Below are 21739 nucleotides of genomic sequence, written 5' to 3'. Positions count from 1 at the left end.
TTTTTTGAAGATGGAGTTTTGCTCTTGTTGCCCAGGCTGGAGTGCAGTGGCACTATCTCGGCTCACTGCAACCTCTGCCTTCTGGTTCAAGCGATTCTCATGTCTCAGCTGGGATTACAGGTGCCCGCCACCACGCCCGATTAATTTTTTTATTTTTAGTAGAGACAGGGTTTCACCATATCGGCCAGGCTGGTCTTGAACTCCTGACCTTGTGATCCACCCACCTCGGCCTCCCAAAGTGCTGGGATTACAGGCATGAGCCACTGCGCCCGAGGTTTAACTTCTCTCTTACCCCTTATGTCCAATCATTCATTAAGTCCTATTTATTCTGTCAGCTAATATTTCTTTTTTTCTTTTTCTTTTCTTTTCTTTTTTTTTTTTTTTTATGAGATGGAGTCTTGCTCTGTCGCCCAAGCTGGAGTGCGTGGCGTGATCTTGGCTAACTGCAACCTCCGCCTCCTGGGTTCAAGCGATTCTCCTGCCTTCCTCAGCCTCCTGAGTAGCTGGGATTACAAGTGCGTGCCACCACGCCTGGCTAATTTTTGTATTTTTAGTAGAGACGGGGTTTCACCATGTTGGTCAGACTGGTCTCGAACTCCTGACCTTGTGATCTGCCCTGCCTTGGCCTCTCAAAGTGCTGGGATTACAGGAGTGAGCCACTGTGCTTGGCCTTGTCACCTAATATTTTTTAAGTTGGTTCCTTTCTTTCCTTCCCTTCTATCACTCTTTGGTCCAACTCACAGTCATCTATTAACCTGAACTACTACAGTTAAGGTTTTAACTGGCTACACGTACTCTTGACACCAAATGATCGTTTAAAAAGTATGGTCTTTTAGAGACACCTGTCTAATCATATCATGCCTCTGCTTAAAACCTTTTAGTAATTTTCTTACTCTTTGGATAAAGTCCAAAATCCTAAACATAGTTTGAAAAGACCATGAGGGATCTGCCTGGAAGCTGTACCTGGAGCACCACACTACAGATTGTCAAGACGAAATGGCAGCAATCATCTGGAAGAGCTAAGACTGCACAGTGGCTCTTACATAAGTTTAGTGTAACGTGTAATCTGTAACAGAGTGATTATCCATGTCTCTACAGATAGTAGAGACAAGAATAAATTTTCATAGGTGGAAATAAAGTTTTGACCATATAATATATGCAAACTTTTATTTCTATGAAAAGTACATGAAGAAAGTTCATATGTAGAAAGATAATTTGGTTTCCAAGAATTTTTGCTTTTTATTTTTTTATTTTTTTTATTATTATACTTTAGGTTTTAGGGTACATGTGCACAATGTGCAGGTTTGTTACATATGTATCCATGTGCCATGTTGTTTTGCTGCACCCATTAACTCGTCATTTAGCATTGGGTATATCTCCTAATGCTGTCCCTCCCCACTCCCTCCACCCCACAAGAGTCCCCGGAGTGTGATGTTCCCCTTCCTGTGTCCATGAGTTCTCATTGTTCAGTTCCCACCTATGAGTGAGAACATGCAGTGTTTGCTTTTTGTCCTTGCGATAGTTTACTGAGAATGATGGTTTCCAGCTTCATCCATGTCCCTACAAAGTACATGAACTCATCATTTTTTATGGCTGCATAGTATTCCATGGTGTATATGTGCCACATTTTCTTAATCCAGTCTATCGTTGGACATTTGGGTTGGTTCCAACTCTTTGCTGTTGTGAATAGTGCCGCAATAAACATACGTGTGCATGTGTCTTTATAGCAGCATGATTTATAGTCCTTTGGGTGTATACCCAGTAATGGGATGGCTGGGTCAAATGATATTTCTAGTTCTAGATCCCTGAGGAATCGCCACTCTGACTTCCACAATGGTTGAACTAGTTTTTTTTTTTTTTTTTTTTTGAGACGGAGTTTCGCTCTTGTTGCCCAGGCTGGAGTGCAATGGCACGATCTTGGCTCACTGCAACCTCCACCTCCCAGGTTAAAGCGATTCTCCTGCCTCAGCCTCCCTGGTAGCTGGGATTACAGGCATGTGCCACCATGCCCGGCTAATTTTTTGTATTTTTTTTTAGTAGAGGTGGGGTTTCTCTGTGTTGGTCAGGCTGATCTCGAACTCCTGACCTCAGGTGATCCGCCCACCTTGGCCTCTCAAAGTGCTGGGATTACAGGCATGAGCCATTGCACCCGGCTTGAATTTTTGCATTTACGTTATAATACATGCAAAAAGCTATATATAAACTTGTGTATAAGTAAAAAAGCATACTAAGTAAGTGTGAGAAAGACCTACTGCCCAACTTGAGTATAAAATATCTCTCAATAAGCATTGAAGCTCTCTGTACGCTCTTCTTCCATCACGTCCTCATGCAACCTTCCTCAGGCAACCTTTATCATTGGTTTTGTGTGACCATTTCCTGCCGTATAGTTTTACTATGTTTGTTTTTCTAAAAAAAGTTATTTGTTTAGTTCCTTTAAACAACTTTATTGAGGTATAATTGACATAGAGTGACTTGTACATGTTTAAAGTGCACTGTTTGATATGTTTTCATATTTGTTTGCATGTGTAAAACTATGACCAAAATCAACATAATGAACCCATCCATTCCTCCCAGAATTTTCCTCATGCTCCTTTGTAATCTTCTACCTCCATTTGCCAAGAAACCACTCTTTTTTTGGCTGGCTCCTTTAACCCAGCATAATTATTTTGAGATTCATCCTTATTGTTGCATGCATGAATTGGTAGTTCTGTTTTTTTGCAGGTAATATTTCATTGAATTGATATACCGCCACTTGTTTATCCATTCACCTGTCAGTGGATATTTGGGCTGTTTCTAATTTTTGGTTGTTACTCATAAAGCAGCTATGAATATTTGTGTGTATATCTTAAGAGCATATGCTTTCATTTCTCTTGGGTAAATCCTTCAAAGTGGAATGGCTTGGTCATTTAGTAGGTACAGTCAACTTTAGTTTTTCAAAGTTGTAGCAGCTGTGCACTTTTACATTCTCATCAGCAGTGTGTGAGAACTCCAATTGTTTCACATCCTTGCTAACACCTAGCATAGTGAGTTTTTAAAATTTCAGATGTTCACATAGACGGGTATTGATATCTCATTTTGGTTTTAATTTACATTTCCTCTGTGGCAGATGATATCGAGAATTTTTTATGTGTTTACTGTCACATGAGGCCTGATGAATTGTTTATTTAAATTTTTTGCCAGCTTAACAAATTTTAATTGCTTATTTCAAATAATAATACATTTATTATTGAATTTTTGGAGGTCTTTATACGCTCTGGATACAGGTGCTTTATTACATATGTACTTTGCAAATATTTTCTTCAAGCCTGTGACTTGTGTTTTTCAAAGAGCAGAAGTTATTAATTTTGAAGATTTATTATATTTATTTTATTATTATTTATATTATTGTTTCGTTTTATTATTATTAGGTTTTTTTCATGGAATGTGATTTTGGTGTTATATCTAAGAAATTGTTACCTAACCAAGTTACAAAAATTTTTCTTCTGGAAGTCTTATGGTTTTAGAAATTACATTTATGTCTATGAGGCATTTTGAGTTAATTATTTTTATAAATGATACGAGGTTTGGCTTGAAGATTTTTTTTTCTTTTTCTTTTTACATATGAATAGCCAATTGTCCCAAGACTATCAGCTGAAAAGACTACCCCACTGAATTCCTTTTGTACCTTTGTTGAAAATCGTGACCGTGTGTGTGTGTGTGTGTGTGTGTGTGTGTGTGTGTGTGTATCTGTGTCTGGGCACTTATTCTGTTTCATTGGTCCCTTTGTCTATCTTTATACCAATACTACACACACTGTCTTGAATGCCATAGTTTTATAATCTTGAAATTAGGTAGTCTGAGTCTTTTTTTTTCCTCCAAAGTTTTGGTTCTTTGTCCTTTGCATTTCCATATGAATTTTAGTATCAGCTTACACATTAAATTTTAAAAAGCCAACTGGGGGCCAGGTGCGGTGGCTCATGCCTATAATCAGAGCACTTTGGGAGGCCGAGGTGGAAGGTTCACTTGAGGTCATGAGTTTGAGACCAGCCTGGCCAACATAGTGAAACCGTGTCTCTACTAAAAGTACAAAGATTAACCAGGCATGGTGGCGTGCTCCTGTAGTCCCAGCTACTCGGGAAGCTGAGGCAGGAGAATCGCTTGAACCTAGGAGACAGAGGTTGCTGTTAGCTGAGATCGTGCCACTGCACTCCAGCCTAGGCAACAGAGTAAGACTCTGTCTCAAAAAAACAGAAGGGAAAAAGCCTACTGGGATTTTGAGGAGAATTGACATCTTATTGTTGAGTCTTCTATGGATGAACATGATGTATTGACTATTTAGATCTTAATTTCAGCAGTATTTTGTAGTTTTAGTGGGCTTTACATAAAATACTATATATATATTATTCTGTAGCTTGCCTTTTTTACTTACTATTCTTTCTGAAATTCATCTTGATGCATGTAGCAATAATTAATTCATTTTCACTGCTATATACCATTCCATTATATGAACATGCTGTAATTTATCTGTTCTTTTATTGCTGAATATTCTAGTTTTTTTTTTTTCCTATTTCAAATAATGCATCTGTGGATATTCCTGTACATATGAGCTAGTATGCATGGGTTACGGTTTTCTAGGGTATGTATGTGCCTAGGAATAGGCTAGCTGGGATAGGATGTACCATCTCAGGCTTTACTAGACATTGCCAGGTTGTTTTCCGATTTATAGTACTCCCAGTGTTTTATAAGAGTTTCTGTTACTCCCCATTCTCACCACTTGGGGCTGTTAGACTTCTTAATTTTTGCTAATTTGGTGGATGTGAAATAGTAACTCACTGAGGTTTTTAATATGTATTTTCTGTGTCCTAGAGGTTAGTTATCATTTCAAATATTGAGTTTTTCCTTATGTGAAGTATTTATCTCTGTTGCCCATTTCCCTTTTATATTCTGTTTTTCTTAATACTTTTTAGGTGTCTTAAAAATATATATTTTGGATACTGGATATGTCTTTTTAAAATTATGTGTGTTGTGGCCAGGTGCTGTGGCTCACACCTGTAATCCCAGCTCTTTGGGAGGCCAAGGCCAGTGGGATCACCTGAGATCAGGAGTTCAAGACCAGCTTGGCCAACATGATGAAACCCCATCTCTATTAAAAATATAAAAATTAGCCGGGCATGGTGTGGGCGCACCTGTAGTCCCAGCTATTTGGGAGGCTGAGGCACGAGAATCGCTTGAACCCAGCAGGTGGAGGTTACGGTGAGCTGAAATTGCACTACCGCACTCCAGCCTGGGTGACAGAGTGAAACTCTGTCTCAAAAAAATAAATAAAATAAAATAAAATGATATGTGTTGCAGAGATTCCTCCCAGTTCGTGGTTGGTCTTCTTACGTTCTTTTTGATGTTTCTTGATGAACAGAAGTTGTGAAGCACCTCTGGTATACTGAAGAGTTTGCCCAATTTAAAAAGCATAGTTGACCCAGCTTGCCATTAATACATCTAAGCCCCAAGTCCCAAAGAAGCCTTGGTTACAGGTCTATTTTATGATTTTCCTTTATAAATATTCATAAATGACTCATTTATCTTTTCTAGTCACAGTTTTGGGGTGTGGGGGTGGAGGGAAGAAGCACTGTTTCTTTAAGGATTCAATAACAAGTTTCACAAGCATATTTTAAAACTTTTTCTTAAATTAATTTTTAGGCCGGACCAGAATATGGCCAAGGGATGAACCCTATTAGCCGCCTGGCACAAATTCAACAGGCCAAAAAGGAAAAGGAGCCGGATTATGTTTTGCTTTCAGAAAGAGGAATGCCTCGACGTCGAGAATTTGTGATGCAGGTATTTCTAACCTTTTAAAACTATTGAAAAGATGTAGAAATCCCCAGGATGGAATAGACATTTGGGCAAAAGGCAAACTAGGACTTAATAGCAGAAAGTAAAACTGTTTCCAGTTAAAGCATTCATTCTGTCCAGGCTCCCTACCAACTTGGTAGAAACATTCAAGTGTCAAGGACATGTTACAATAGACAACATGAGTTTTCCAAGGGACTCTGAGTTCACACAGGTTATTTACCGTAGAGTTTATCATTTAATGCCTATCTGTTAACTTTTTGTGTTACATTTTGTAGCCGGAGTCTTATTAACTACTGGGAATTGGAGACACATGGAATTAGAAACAAAATTTAGAAGGATGGATGTAGTAGATGGATCAGGGCCAAAATCCTGAGCTTGTGGGCTGTCAGGAAAGTTAGAAAAAGAGAGTAAACAGGCTAGCTAACCGTGGTGGGGGCTGAGGCACTCAGAATTGCTGAGACCTGACCGCTGCATTGTGTAGCCAAGAAAATCGAGGAATGGCTGCTAGTGTATTGGCAGATGGGTTAGGAATGAGGTAGAATGCCTAAAATGCTCTCCTTTTCAACCCCTACCTATTCATCTTCATTTGCCAGCTCAAACTCCAGTCTTAAGAAATTTTTCTTTTACTTTTTTATTACAATTTCAAACATATCCAAAGGTGGGGAGAGAATAGTAATGGACCATTAATATGCCCATCACTCAAACACAACAGTCATTAAGATTTTTGCCACACTTGATTCAGCTATTAATTTTTCTCTTCTCTCCCTCTTTCTTCCTTTCTCTCTTCTTTTCCTGAAGTATTTCAAAGATAATTTCTAACTACATGTCATTTCAGCCTTACATCTTCAGTGTATATTTCTAAGAAATATGAAAGCTTTTCTTACATTAGACATGATTCATTAGAATCATCTAATACCCAGTCTATATTTAAATTATTATTTTCCCCAAGCTGTTTTTTAATTTTTTGTTTTATTTTTTGGTGGGGCAACAGGGTCTTGTTCTGTCAGCCGGGCTGGAGTACAGTGGCATGATCATGGCTCACTGCAGCCTTGATCTCCTGGGCTCAAGAGATCCTCCCTTTTCAGCCTCCTGAGTAGTTTAGGATTACAGGCATACACCACCATGGCCAGCTAATTAAATGTTGTTTTATTGTTGCTGTTTATAGAGACAGGGTCTTAACTATGTAGCCCAGGCTAGTCTTAAACTCCTGGCTTCAAGTGATCCTCCTGCTTCAGCCTCTTAAAGTGTTAGGATGACAGGTGTGAGCCACTGTGCTTAGTCCCAAACTGTTTTTTAAATAATTGGTTAGTCAAAGAAACTTTTTAGTCAAATCCAAGGATCTCACATTTTATGTAACTTAGATAAAATCAACAAATATTAAGTGCTGACCATGTGGTAGACATTTTGGCACTCAAATACAGTGTCTCATATTGATTAACTTTCAGTGTATAGCTAAGTTGTGCCTTCCCTCCCGATTTATAATCTCCATGTTTCTTTATCTTACAATACCCAATACAGTGGTTTGTAAATAGTAGGACCTGAATAAACATTTGATAGATATTTGCTGCCTGCCTTTCTGCCTGTATGGCTTTTGTTGGAGATGTTAACTTATAATGTAGTCATAGATAAGTCACTCCTGGGAACCCAGATATCCAAAAAGAGGGGAATTCTGTGATTAGTAATCACATTATTGTCAAGATGTTATTAGGATCCAGCACATGATTGTTTTATTATTTTCACTGGTAAAATATGTTCACTATTTTTTTCCTTGACATTCTTAACTTTGAAGAATTCTGGAACATATACTTTGAATGCCAAAGCTTGAAGCAAAAAATCGCCTGAATTTTAGACATATATTGGGAATATAAACTGGCTTTGGCTTTATTAAACAAATCCTTTTCTACAGAGTATATTGGGTACCCCTTTTGAAAGAGGAATTTAGCATATCTTAGGCCAGCTTCCATTTTATGGGTATTCATAAACATTCTAGTCAAATGGGGACATTTGGCTGTGCTTTTAAATGTTTTTGCACTGAATTCATATTGTTTTTTCCCCTTCTGGAAGCCCCAGTGGATTCATTACAGTATTGCAGCAGTTTTATCAAAGTAACGGCTTTTGTATAAACTACTTAGGCAATGTTATCATTTGTTTCTAGAGATGAGATGCTCATTTTTATCTATTACCAAAGAAAAAGTCTGTATATTATAAAATGGATGCAACTTATGTTGATTAATAGATAAACAAAAGAAAATCTCCGATGATATTATTTGGGTATTTTATTCCAAAGCAGATATCTTAAAGCTTTTCATTTTTTTGGTGAGGAGCATTTTAATCTTTCAAACAGAAAATAATGATAACTAAACCAAATTGCATATCAGCACACTGTGTACTAACTTTTCAGCCTGTGATAGAGATCACCAGGTTGTTAAAAAATAAATAAAAATTAAGTTTTAGGTAAATCCTATTTCAGAAGTTTTTAGTTTCTTAGGTTTTTGAGGATTTGATTCATGTGAATGAGCTGTTAAATTTAAAGACAAACATTTGGCAGTCTTAAATTTACTGCATGGTAAAATAATTGAGCTTCTTTACAGATAGAAATTAACATTTAAATGTAGAGACCTATTTACAATAGTTATAAAATTTGTGACCTCTCAAGGAAGATGACTTGTGAAATTTATATACTTACTTAACTTTTATAATAAAGTGATGTTTTGAGTGACCATTGTGTTTATTAGCAGGGAATGAAAGTCCTTTGGCAATGTGGTCTTTTTATATTAACAAATTACTCTAGAATAACTGCTTACAAACTGTACAACCATGTGATTATTAAAATTTGCATGAGGCAAGGGCTGGGTGAATGGGTAAATGAATCTGGGAAGCACTTGTTTTAGAAGAAGTAAGTTTTGAAGGTATCAGAATAGGCCAGATGGAAATCTAGCAGACAGAGAGACAAGGTGAATACAGGAATGGGAACAGCATTACAGCTGACAAGTCCAAGACCAGGCCTCAGAGCAGTAGAGGAAGCTTCTGACATAACTGGCCTAATCTTTTAACTAACAAGGATTCCAGCAACAACATAGGGACTGATGAAGCTGGGGGAACAAACCAAGCATTGGAAAAAATAACAGGGAGCAGAGGTAACTCTAGCCAGGGGTTTGAGTAGATTATCCATAGGGCCTGCCATGTTGAGGCAGACACTGTTATGGCAGGTGGTGTGTATTCATCTGGCTCTGAATACCTGGTCTGACTGTACTAGATTTGTCCTTCTCAGAGTGAGGTCCAAAGACGACTACTGATTTGTCATGATGTGGTGGTTTCCAGTTTCAGAAGAAAAGGCAATGAAATATTTAAAAAGTATTTCACAGGTTTAAACTATACAATTTGTGATAGTTGTTACAGAAATTCTGTAATGAATATGTTTTCAGTGTTTCATGTGCTATATGAACTGTCATTTAGTTTGTCGTTACTGAAACTCTGTTAAAAGAGAGTACAACTCCTTTTTTATATCATTTGCACATTGTTTAAGTTTGTATTTTGTTACCATTTTGTTGTATATTCTCCCAGTTCCTTAAAATTGGGTGGTTCACTGAAGCTTAAAAGTACTGTTGGAAATAATAACACAAATAAAAACTGTAAATAAGGATGTAAGAATAAATGATGAACAGTACTCAAGTGTGGATACCAAATGGGAATCTGTATGTTCTGGGACAGATGAAACAGCCAATATTATGATTTTACACAAGAGACAAAAAAGAAAAGTATGGTTAGAGTATCACGCTGTATAGCTGAAAACTGAATTTTGTTGTCATTGTGAAATGTATTAAAGTGGCATGAAACTGTTATTGAAACTTTCTAATTTTTTTTTAAACAAAATGATAACTGGTAAAACAATTCAACTTTTCAGATATGGATTGCCCATTCACTTTTCTGCTCATTTTTCTGCCCGTTTTTTAAAAAAACTGATATATGGGAACCTCCTATATATTCTGGATGCGAGCCCTTTGCAGTTATATGGCATTTTAAATACCTTCTTTTGTGTTGTGACTTTCCTTTCTAAATAGTGCTTTTAGAAGAACAAGAGTAATTTTTAGTGCAGTCAAATTTAAATTTTTTCTTTATATTAACTTCATAATAAGTCTAGATATCCAGACAAATAAGTGTTCCCCACCTTGCTCTTCCTCAAAAAGATTTTGGCTGTTTTTAGCACTTTACATTTCCATGTAAATTTTGGAATCATCTTGTTCAAGTTATTGTAAAAAGATATATGGAATTTTGATTGAGTTTTCATTGAGTTCAATTAATTGAGTTTAGGTCAATTTGAAGAGAACTGATACTATTACATTAGTATTGTCTTCAATCCATGAACATGGCATTTTGCTCTATTTATTAGATTTTTCTTAAAGTTTCTCAATAAGACTTTGTTTTCTATGTAGAAGATTTGCACATCCTAGGTATTTGATTTTCATTTAATGTAAATGTTATCTTTTTAATATTTTTCATCTTCTACTTGAATGTTGATGGAATGTAGAAATGCAGTCCTCTTTTTCATACTGAGCTTATTACAATCTAATCAATTCTTAGAATTCATCTGTGGAGTTTCTTAGATTCCTTATATATGAAATCACATCTATAAATAGTGAGTTCCCTTCTGCTTCTTTTTTTACTTTTTCTTGCCTAATTTCTCTGTCTAGGATTTGTGTAAACTGTTAAACAGTAGTAATAATAGGGAGCATCCTTGTCTTGTTTCTAATTAGTTTCATTCAACATTGAGTACAGTGTTTCCTGAGGTTTGCTGTAGGTGTTTTGTAAAATGCCCTTTATCGTATTAAAAAAGTTTTCTTCTACCGGGCGCGGTGGCTCACGCCTGTAATCCCAGCACTTTGGGAGGCCGAGATGGGCAGATCACGAGGTCAGGAATCGAAACCATCCTGGCTAACACGGTGAAACCCCGTCTCTACTGTAAATACAAAAAATTAGCTGGGTGTGGTGGCGGGCACCCATAGTCCCAGCTACTCGGGAGGCTGAGGCAGGAGAATGGCGCAAACCTGGGAGGCAGAGCTTGCAGTGAGCCGAGATCGCGCCACTGCACTCCAACCTGGGCGACAGAGCAAGACTCCGTCTCAAAAAAAAAAAAAAAAAAAAAAAAGTTTTCTTCTTTTCCTAGTTTGCTAATAATTTTCATTAGGAATAAATGTCGATTTCTAGTTTGAATTTCAAATGTTAAACCAAACTTGCATTCCTGCAATAGACCTAACTTTGTCATGAATCTTTTTCTTTTTGTATATTGCTTTATTCATTATACTGTTTAAAACTTTTGTATCTATGTTCATGAGTGAAACTCTTCTGTAAATTTTCTTTCTTATACTGTTCTTGTTGGGATTTGGAATCAAAATGAGAGCTCATAAAATAATTGGGGACTGATTTCTCATTTTCTGTTTTATGGATGAATTTGGATGAGGAGAATAGCATAATTCTTCCTTAAATATTGAGTAGAACTTTATGGAGAAGATCTCAAGAGTTTTGTTTTTGCGAAGTTTTTAATTATGGTTTTAATTTCATTAGTAGTTTTAGTCATATTCTTTAGGCTTGTTCTGTGGCAGTTTGGTAATTTGTATTGTCTAGGAATTTTTCCATTGTATCTAAATATGTTTTTAAATATTAGCATAAAATTGTTCTCAGTATTCCTGTTTTTTTTTTTGAGACAGAGTCTCACTCTGTCACCCAGACTGGAGTGCAGTAGCATGATCTCGGCTCACTGCAGCCTCTTTCTCCTGGGTCCAGGCAATTCTCCTGCATCAGCCTTCCAAGTAGCTGGGATTACAGGCACCTGCCATCATGCCTGGCTAATTTTTGTATTTTTAGTAAGACAGGGTTTCACCATGTTGGCCAACCTGGCCTCGAACTCCTGACCTCAAGTGATCCACCTGCCTTGGACTCCCAAAGTGCTGAGATTACAGGTAGCTAGCTACTCCACCCAGCCTCAGTAATCCTTATTATTTTGTAATGCTGCAGAAGTGATGGTAATCTCCCTTTTTAATTATTTCATTTCTTATTTGTGTCTTCTCCTCTTCTTTTCTTTTTTAAAAATACCCATCTCCGAGAAGAACTCGTATTTTTTTTCTTGATCAGTCTGACTTTTGGTTTATCGTTTTATTAGTCTTATTAGAGAACCAACTTTTGGCTTTTCTAACTTTATTGTACTTTGTTTTGTATTTCCTTACTTTTTGCTTTTTATTCTTCTATTTTCTCTGGGTTTGTTTTGCTGATATGTTTGGGACTTCTTGAAGTGGATGTTTAGCTCATTACTTTTTTGCCCTCCTGTAAGCTGTTAACGGCTATGCATTTTCTTCTAGACCCTGCTTTTGCTGTGTCCAAGTTTTGATATATTTCCATGGATTATTTAAAATATATTCTAGTTTTCACTGGAATTTCTTCTTTTGCCAATAGGTAATTTGGAATTACATTGTTTATAAAATTTTTAATTTTTAATTTTAATTTTTTTAGATATGTGGTCTTGCTCTGTTGCCCAGGGTGCAGTGTGGTGATATGATCACAGTTCACTGCAGCCCTGAACTCCTGGGCTCAAGCAATCTTCCCACCTCAGCCTCCCAAGTAGCTGGGACTACAGCCATGCACCATCATGCCTAGCTACTTAAAATTTTTTTTTATTAAAAATGGGATCTCACTGTATTGCCCAGGCTGATCTCAAATTCCTGGCCTCAAACAATCCTCCTAGTGTTGGGATTATAGGTATAAGCCACCACACCTGACCAGAATTACATTGTTTAATTTCCAAAGTTGTGATTAACTATTTAACTATTTCTTCAATCACTTACTGAGACCATTGTGTAAAAAGAAATTCAACTATAGTTGTGTATTTTCTATTTCTCCTTGTAATTCTATCCTTTTTTGCTATCTACTTTACTTTTTATAGTTGTATGGTTGATGTGTATTTAAGTACATGTATAAATTGCTCACAGAAGATAACTGTAGAATAGTTCTAATGATAAAAATCTTCTTTTTTTTGAGCAATTATGATAGATTAAATGCTGTGGTTTACATACATTATCTTGTTTAATTTTCAAAGCAACATTGTGCAGTAGTTGGTATTACCCCGGCTTTACTGATGAAAAACCTGAGGCTTAGAGATATTAAATAATTTGTACCAGTTCATACAGCTAGGAAATAATAGAGCTGAGTTTCATATCCCAATGTGACTTGGAAGCCTTTTTTATTTTTTTAAGACGGAGTATCACTCTGTGGCCCCAGGCTGGAATGCAGTGGTGCAATCGTGGCTCACTGCAACCTCCACTTACCGGGTTCAAGCGATTCTCTTGCCTCAGCCTCCTGAGTAGCTAGGACTATAGGTGCATTCCATCACACCTGGCTAATTTTTGTATTTTTAGTAGAGACGGGGTTTCACCATATTGGCCAGGCTGGTCTCAAACTCCTGACCTTGTGATCCTCCTGCCTTGGCCTCCCAAAGTGGGATTACAGGTGTGAGCCACTGCACCTGGCCAGAAGCCTTTGTTTTTAATCATAATGTTGTAGCAACACTTGTATATTAATTCTCTTCAGGAACTATTTAATATAAATCTTTGTAAACTTGAATGTTTACATAATGTTGCAATTTGACCATTATTTTAAATGGCACCAATATGAATTTTAGGCTTTTCAGTTTATTAATTGAAATATAAGAATGCTAAAATGTAGTCATAACCAACACGAATGCTATTAAAATGTAAATTTTTTTTCTGCTTATATAAATAATATAAATTTAGTGTTTAAAAAAATCAAATAGCATATAAATGTATATGGAAGTAAAAATTCTATAAAATTCTACCATCCTGAGATAATCCTCCATTGATACTTTAAGGACCATTTTTTCATAATTTTTTTCATGTACATGTACAACACTACATAAATGTTAGTTGCCATTTTTATTTTGGACTGAACTTTGTTTTCAAATGCTAAAGAGTAGAATTGCTTTATGATGTAAGGACTTCCTGTTTAAATTTATCATAAATTTATTTCTTTAATTTATTTCTTTAATCTTATCAGGTGAAGGTAGGCAATGAAGTTGCTACAGGAACAGGACCTAATAAAAAGATAGCCAAAAAAAATGCTGCAGAAGCAATGCTGTTACAACTTGGTTATAAAGCATCCACTAATCTTCAGGATCAACTTGAGAAGGTAAGAGTTAAGTTTACATGTATGTATCCTATCTTCATAATATCGAAGTGATTAATAAATTTTGGTCTTAACTGGTATTAAAGTAAATGTCAATTTTAACTTTTCTGAGGCAATGCAAAGATAGATGATCCAAGCACAAAACAACATATGGAGTAAGGTGAGATATTAATGAGTATTTATAATCTTATGATTAGAAAATACAAAAAGTTTGTTGTATGGTTGTACATATTTTATGTAATACCAATTTAACATTTTTAACTTGTTGACTGGTTGTTTTTGCCATATAGACACAGTCTTAATTTGTGCCTTTTAAGAACACAGGTTGTTAGCCTTTATTTTTGGAATACAGCTGAAAACACTGGAAATAAAAATTCTAACTTATCCCTTTAGGGCAGGAACTATATTGGACAGACACTCTATAAACTAATTTTTCTATTTACTTTAAATTTAAAGGTGAACTCATAGGGTGTTTATTTTCTGCCAAGACCTGTGTTCATGGTCCCCTATTTTTTCTGCAGCAGTTAATGACATCATTAACACCTACATCTGTTACAAGGGAAGCAGAGAACCCTGAATTCAGAACTTGGCAGATAACTTGGCAGAAATTGGCTTATTTCCATTTTGTATTAAGTATCATTTTGTTATCTGTGGATATGTAGATATTATTTCTATCAAACATTTTATTTATGTGAACATTCACAAAACAGGCTTACTAATTACTTTTATCAAAAGTAATGCTTTAGACCAGGCCATCTTCTCACACAAGAATTCTGTTTCAGAGATATTTTTAGTTTCTACAAGAACACATTTTAAAAGTTTAGAATTAGAAACAAAAATATATAAAGACATTTAGATGTACTTTTTTGTTTTCTAGGCAATTCTTTTGAATGATTTTAAAAAATCTTTGTGTATTATTGCTAGAGATTTCAATTCTGTTTTTATAACCTGGCTAGTCAACACTTTTTCTTCTTTTAAAAGTATTTGTAACATGAAACCTAACATGTGTTCCAGTTTCTGTAGTCTTTTATATTGTATATATGTTGTTTTAACTTAACACATTTATATTGACTTAAAACTGGTGAGTGATCTATAAAAATATGTCAAAATAAATCTCACAGACACATATTTGTAAATTAAGTGAAAGCAAACACAACAAAAAACCAGCATTAATTAATTTCATTAATTTGAAAAACATTTTTTGCATAACCACTGTATAAGTCAGGGTTCTCCAAAGAAACAGAACCATGAACGTGTGTGTGTGTGTGTGTGTGTATGTGTTTGTGTGTATGTATGTGTGTGTTTGTGTATATATATTAAGGAATTGGCCCATGTGATTGTGGAGGCTTGGCTAGTGTAAAATCTGATGGGACAGGCTGACAGTATGGAGACTCAGGAAAGAGTTGAAATTTCAGTCCAAAAACAGTCTGCTGGAGAATTCTCACTTGCCCAGGGAGGTCAGCATTTTGTTCTGTTCAGGCCCTTCAGCTGATTAGATGAGGACTACCCACATTGTGGAGGGTGATCTGCTTTACTCAGAGTTCACCACTTTAAATGTAAATCTCACCCAAAAACACTCTTGCAGAAACACTCAGAATAATGTTTGACCAAATATCTGGGCACTGTGGCCCAGACAAGTTGACATGTAAAGTTAATCATCACACTCACTAAATGCCAGACACTTAAAATGACTGATTTTAATAAGATGACTGAGACTTGGTTTCTGCACTTAGGGAGCTGATCGTTCTTTAAGTGCAGGGAGTGAGGAATTTTAACCATATAACAAAACTATAGTGTCCCAGAACCTAGAGAGCATGAGGATGAACCTGGAAAGTCAGAAAAAGCTGAGGTCACTGTTATTATGCGAAGGAGAAGGTTTGAAGAAACGCTCATTTAAGATTTGAACATGAATGTGAATTGATCTGGTTTGCATTCTTCAAAAGATAACTCGAAGTAATGGGGAGCATGGATTTGAGCAGAGCGAAACCAAAGGCAGGAAGGCCAGTCAGGAGGCAACCAGAGTTGTTTAGGTAAGAGATACTGAGGGTCTGAACTGAGACAGTGAAGGTAGAGAGGAGGAAGGGAAAGACTCCAGAGATATTTCAGAAATGTAATGGGTAAGATTTGAATAGTAGATAAGATGCATGCAAGGTGCAGTAAAAAAGAGGAGGAAAGACTACCTGCAAAAAGGAATAGAGAATGACTAGATGGTAGTCAGATGCTGCAGAGAGATCAAATAAGATAAGGACTGAATATATTGATTTATCAATAAGAAGACTTCTGATGAGTGTGGCAAAAGCAGTATTTAAAACCAGCAAAAACAGGATTTTTTTGTTTGTTTTTTTGAGACAGAGTCTTGCTCTGTCACCCAGGCTGGAGTGCAGTGGTGCAATCTCAGCTTACTGCAACCTCCGCCTCCCGGGTTCAAGCGATTCTCCCTCCTCAGCCTCCCAAGTAGCTGGTATTAGAGCGTGCACCACCATGCCTGGCTGATTTTTTGTATTTTTAGTAAAGAAGTGGTTTCACCATGTTGGCCGGGCTGGTCTTGCTCTCCTGACCTCAAATGATCCGCCTGCCTTGGCTTCCCAATGTGCTGGGATTACAGGCGTGAGCCACCTCACTTGCTTGGTATTTCTTAATTATTTGGTAGAAGTTACCAATGAAGGCTTTTGGGCTTAGAATTTTCTCTCTGGAAAGGGTTTTTTAACTACAAACTCAGATTTTAAAAATCAATAGGGTTACTTAGGTTAGCTACTTATGCTTGAATGAACTTTGGTAGTTTTAGTCTTTCAAAGAATTAGTTTATTTCATCTAAGTTGTTGAATTGACTAGTATAAAATTGTTTGTAACATTCCCTTTTTCTTTTAATAGTGGCAGAATCTAAATAACATTCCCTTACTCTTTTAGCAGTAGCAGAATCTGTAATGATACTCACTTTCATTTCTGATATTGATCATTTATTTCTTTTCTCTTTTTCTTCTGTTCAGTTTAGCTAGGGGTTTTATAAAATTTTAAGTCTTTTCAAACAATTAGGTTTTAGTTGCATTGATTTTTCTCTGTTTTTCCATTTTTAGTTTTTTTTTAATTTCTGCTCTTTATTTTATCCGTCACTTGTTTTTGTTTTTAATTTTTTGTTCTTTTCTAATTTTGTAAGGTACAAGCTTAGGCTATACATCTGAGAACTTTCTTTTCTAATATAAGCATTTAGTGCTGTGAATTTTTCTTTAAGCACTGATTTAGCTCTACCCTACACATTTTGACAAGTTGGGTTTTTCTTCTCTCTCTCTTTTTTTTTTTTTTTTTTGCATCTGGGATACACGCTGTATGGGTTTTTACTTTCATTCAACTCAAAATGTGTTCTGATTTCCCTCTTGATTTCTTCTTTCAGGCCCTATATCTGTTATGATTACTTGTTTTGTCCAGTGTTAAAGTTTCCAACTATAAGTTTGGATTTTCCTATTTCTACTTCTTATAGTTTATTAGTTTTTGTTTTATGCATTTTGAAACTTTGTTGTTATATACGTATACAGTTAGTGTTGTGTCTTTGATGACTTGACCACTTTTATTGGATATTTCCCTTTATTCCTCGTTCTGAAATCTGTTTTGTTTGATATTAATATAGCTACTCCAGTTTTATTTTGACTGGTGTTTGCATGGGATATTTTTTTTCCTGTGTTTACTTTTAACCTATCTTTAAATTGGTCTCTTTTAGAAAGCATATAATTGGGTCTTGTTCTTTAAAATTTAATTTGACAAACTTTGCCCTTTAGTTAGGGTGATTAGACCATTTGCACTTATTGAACTTATTGAGGTTGTTGTATTTAAACACACCATTTTATTAGTTGCCTTTTTTTTTCCCCACTTACTCTGTTTACTTTTTTTCTTCTTTGACCTCTATTGTGGTCACATATGTTACTTCTCTAAGTTTCTCTGACCTCCTGTTGTGGCTATACATTTTAGTTTTCTATATTTTTTAAACCGTACAATTGATTGTTACTAATTTTGCTTTATATAGTCAGTTATCTTTTTAAGTGATTAAAATCAGCAGAAATGCCTTTTATATTTACTCTCATTTTGATTATTCTCAATATCCTTCATTTATTTGTGTAGAAGATTCAAATTTCTTTCTGGTATTATACCCCTTCCTTGCTTGAAGGACTTCCTTTAATATTACTTATTTTAGCAGATCTGTAGGCAGTGCGTTCTCTCAGCTTTTGTTTGCCAAAAAAGTCTTTATTTCACTTTCTTTTTTTTCTTTATAGGTTTTATTATACACAAAGTGGGGTGGGGCTCAGACCTTCTTGGCAGCTGCTTTTCTCATGGCAGTCAGGATATTGCCTCAGCTCCTCTTGCTTCCTGTTGGTGCAAATGTGTGTTTTCATCCTTTTCTTAATGAACTTGAGGGCCCGCTTGTCCTTGGAGACTTTGAGCAGCTTCATGGCATGCCACTTCTATGGGGGAAGCCACACACCTCCCAGATGCTGTCTTACACAAGCTTTGTATGCTTGGTGAGATGTCCAGGGTGGCAGCCCTGCCTCAGCTTGCTCATATTCTTGTTCACCTTGGGCCCTGGTTGAGGCCCATGGGCATGGGGTAATGCAGAACTATGGCTGCTGCTCTTCAGTGACTGTTCTAGCAGAAAATTTCACTTTTTTTTTTCTTTTTTAAGCCTCCAATGAATCACCTTCATTTTTGAAAGTTATTTTTTTCTGGATGTAGGATTCTGGGTTTCCTGTTTCTTTTAGTACTTTAAAGATCTTGCTCCATTGTCTCCTGATAGGCATAATTTTCAATGTAAAGTCTGTTGTAATTCTTACTTGTTCTTGTTGATGTATTTTTTTTCCTCTCTCAGCCTTTCATATATTTCTTTTCTTTATTTTCCAACAATTTGGCTGTGATGTATCTAAGTTTGATTTTTTTTGTTTCTTCCTTTCTTTCTCCTCTGCCCCTGTACTCTTTTCCCACCCTTCTTCCTCCCTTCTATTTTTCTTCCTTCTCCTTTTCCTCCACCTTTTCTTCTTCTCCTTCTTATCCTCTTCCTTCCTTCTTCTCATTTCTTCTCTCGTTTTTTCTTCTCCTCTTACTTCCTTCTCCCCCTACTTCCTTCTCCTCTTTCTTTTATCTCCTCTTTATTCCTTCTCCTCCTCCTCCTTCCCTATTGTTCTTCTTCTCTCTTCTTCCCTCTTCCTTCTCCTTTTTCTTCCTCCTCCCTCCTCTTCTTTCCTTCTCCTTTTCCTTGTCTTCTTTATCCTCCTCCTCTTCCTCTTCCTCCTCCTGCTTCTCCTCCTTCCTCATCCTCATCCTCATCCTCAACTTTCTCATCCTCCTTGTCCTTATAGGGTTCTCTGAGCATTTTGGATCTGTGATTTGATGTCATTCAGTTATTTTGACAAGTTCTTAGCTATTATCTTTTAAAATATATTTTATTCCTTGTTTTCTCCCTCTTTTCCTTGGAGTTTCCATTTATACATTCATTAGACCATTGGTATTGTCTTATAGGATTTTCTTTAATGTTTTGATCTCTAATATTTTTCATTTAGGATTTCCTTATGTTTTTGTTCTGTGGTTTCTATTTTTGTGCTGAAGTTCCCCATATGCTCATGTATGTTATCTGCTTTTTCCAGTAGGTCTTTCAACCTATGAATTGTAGGTGTTGTAAAATATCTTTCTGAAAGGTCTAGCATCAGGGTCATCCCTGGGCCGTGTTTTGTTGACTTCCCTATGTTTTGGCAGTGGTTTATTTCTTCTTGCAGTTTTGGGTATCTCATAATTTTTTAATGAGTGTTGGACCTTGCAACAGAAAAATAGTAGAGGCTAAGTCAAATAGTATTTGTTGAGAAATCAGCATATGTCTCTCTCTCAGACTTTTTGGATCGAGGGTTGCATCAGTCTAGTTATTAACTGAATTCATTTTGGGTTTTGTTATTGCTATAGTCACTATTAACTACAAATTCCTTCAGTAGTGATATGCTGTTGCCTGTGCTTTGTGTAATGTGAGGTTTTGAGAGGATTTTTTCACAGTTTCTCTGCTCAGCGCTCAGGTTTAGAGGTCTCTTCTTTGCTGTGTCATGGCATGGGGTTATCTCTCTTCAGGCTCTGTAGTAGACTGCTGCTATTTATTATTTAATCCTGGGATTGTGGTGGGTGTCATAGTTCTTGATTTTTTTGTCCAGCTTCATTTTCTGGCAGATTCTGTGAGCCTGGGTGTCAGAGGTGGATCTTTCTGTTTTTGGTCTCTTCTCTGTGGTAACCAAACTTTGTCTTGGATTTATGGGCAGTTTGGGCATGAGAGAGTTTCCTGTACATTTCCCAGCATTTGCAGACCTCTGCTTTATACTGTTGTAGTGTCTTACTCTCAAGTAGGTTTTCTATCTTTTTTTTTTCCTCAGGAGCATATAGCTTTTGCTTTTAATCCTTTGTCAGAAGCAATGAAGCTTTACTGAGCTCTTAGGACCAGAGGATTTCCTGCCTTTGCCTCAAAGGCATATAGGATTTGTTTCTACCCTTCCCCCAGTGGCTTAAATTTTTTGTTTTGTATTGGAGAATGGTCTAGAGAAGTGGCAAGGTTCTGTGCTTGTCCCTCAGTGCAGCCACTAACCAGCTGCATTCCTGCACCAAGTTGGGCTCTCCCTGGTCTGCAGCTGTAGCCCCAGTTGTCCTCCTGAGAATCCAGGGCAGGACAATGGAAAAGAGCTGCTGTCTGGAGCTCCCAGTTTTTCTAAACTATCATGCTAGCTCATACTCAGGCTTTAAGAATTTAACATTTCATCTACTTTCTTCTTACTTACATTCATGGCAGTCATCTCTGCTATCCCTGCCCTGCCAAAGCTGTTAACATTTTTGTGAGTCCTGTCTCTCCCAGAAGGATTTATCACTCGCTAGAATTCATTTTGCTTGTTTACCTTGTAGTCTCAGGTCTCTAAAGGGTTCAAGAAAATTTGCAATTGTTTTTTTCAGATTGGCTCTTTGTCATTGTTATGTTTCTAGATTCTAAGGAAAAGTGGAATACTCTCTTAACCTCTTTTTTTATATGCCATTCTTGCATCTTGATTTTCTTCATTCAGATATCTTAGAGTTTTTCTTAATATCTTGGAGTTGTAAGTCAAGACATGACTACTCTTTTTTTGTATTTGATCATGATATTCATCAAAGTAGTACTCATACTCAAGGTAATACATATATAAAAAGGCAGAATTTATACAAGATTAATAGTATAAAAACTCAAGGTTTATAATTTAAAATACCAAAATATCCTGTTCTTCCCTGCCACTGGCCATTTCTGTTTCCCCTTTGCCAGAGGCAACCACTTTACCACCTATTGTAACTATTTATTTTATTATTTACCCCTATGGGTAGTTTGTGCTATCTCTTGGTTTCTCATGTTTAAATATTATGAGAAGTGTAATATAAAAGTAAAAAAATTAAATGTACTTTCTGCTGTGGAAAATGAGGATTTAACTCTGGTACATACTCCACACATACACTTTTCTACATCTTTCTGTCCCCAAAGTCTTTACCAGTCAAGCACATCATGCAGTTTTTTTCGTTCCTTTCCTAACCTACACCCTATCCAACCCTTAGAGCTCTTTATCTTCGTCTTGTATTGCAGATTGATTCATAGGCCTGCTGCAGAGCTGCTGTTTAGGTTCTTCTCTTCACCACTATCCTGAAAATTTCTTTGGCCTCTGTCCTTTGTTGAGTTGACTATTTTCTGGACAGCTTC

General features: G+C 36.4%; 1 protein-coding gene across 21 annotated transcripts in view; it reads left to right on the top strand.

Annotated features, from left to right (window-relative positions):
- Positions 1–21739, top strand: part of STAU2 (staufen double-stranded RNA binding protein 2) — a 338058-nt gene that overhangs the window by 148794 nt on the left and 167525 nt on the right. For all 21 annotated transcript variants that reach the window (XM_063642824.1, XM_063642827.1, XM_055286518.2 and 18 more), the window contains 2 exons: positions 5674–5811; positions 13888–14019. In XM_063642824.1, the coding sequence (XP_063498894.1) occupies positions 5674–5811; positions 13888–14019 (270 nt within the window). The remainder of the gene's footprint in view (positions 1–5673; positions 5812–13887; positions 14020–21739) is intronic.

This window comes from Symphalangus syndactylus, chromosome 7, assembly GCF_028878055.3.
Source record: "Symphalangus syndactylus isolate Jambi chromosome 7, NHGRI_mSymSyn1-v2.1_pri, whole genome shotgun sequence".
Classification (NCBI taxonomy): domain Eukaryota; kingdom Metazoa; phylum Chordata; class Mammalia; order Primates; family Hylobatidae; genus Symphalangus; species Symphalangus syndactylus.
This window is presented reverse-complemented; position numbering and strand designations above follow the sequence as displayed.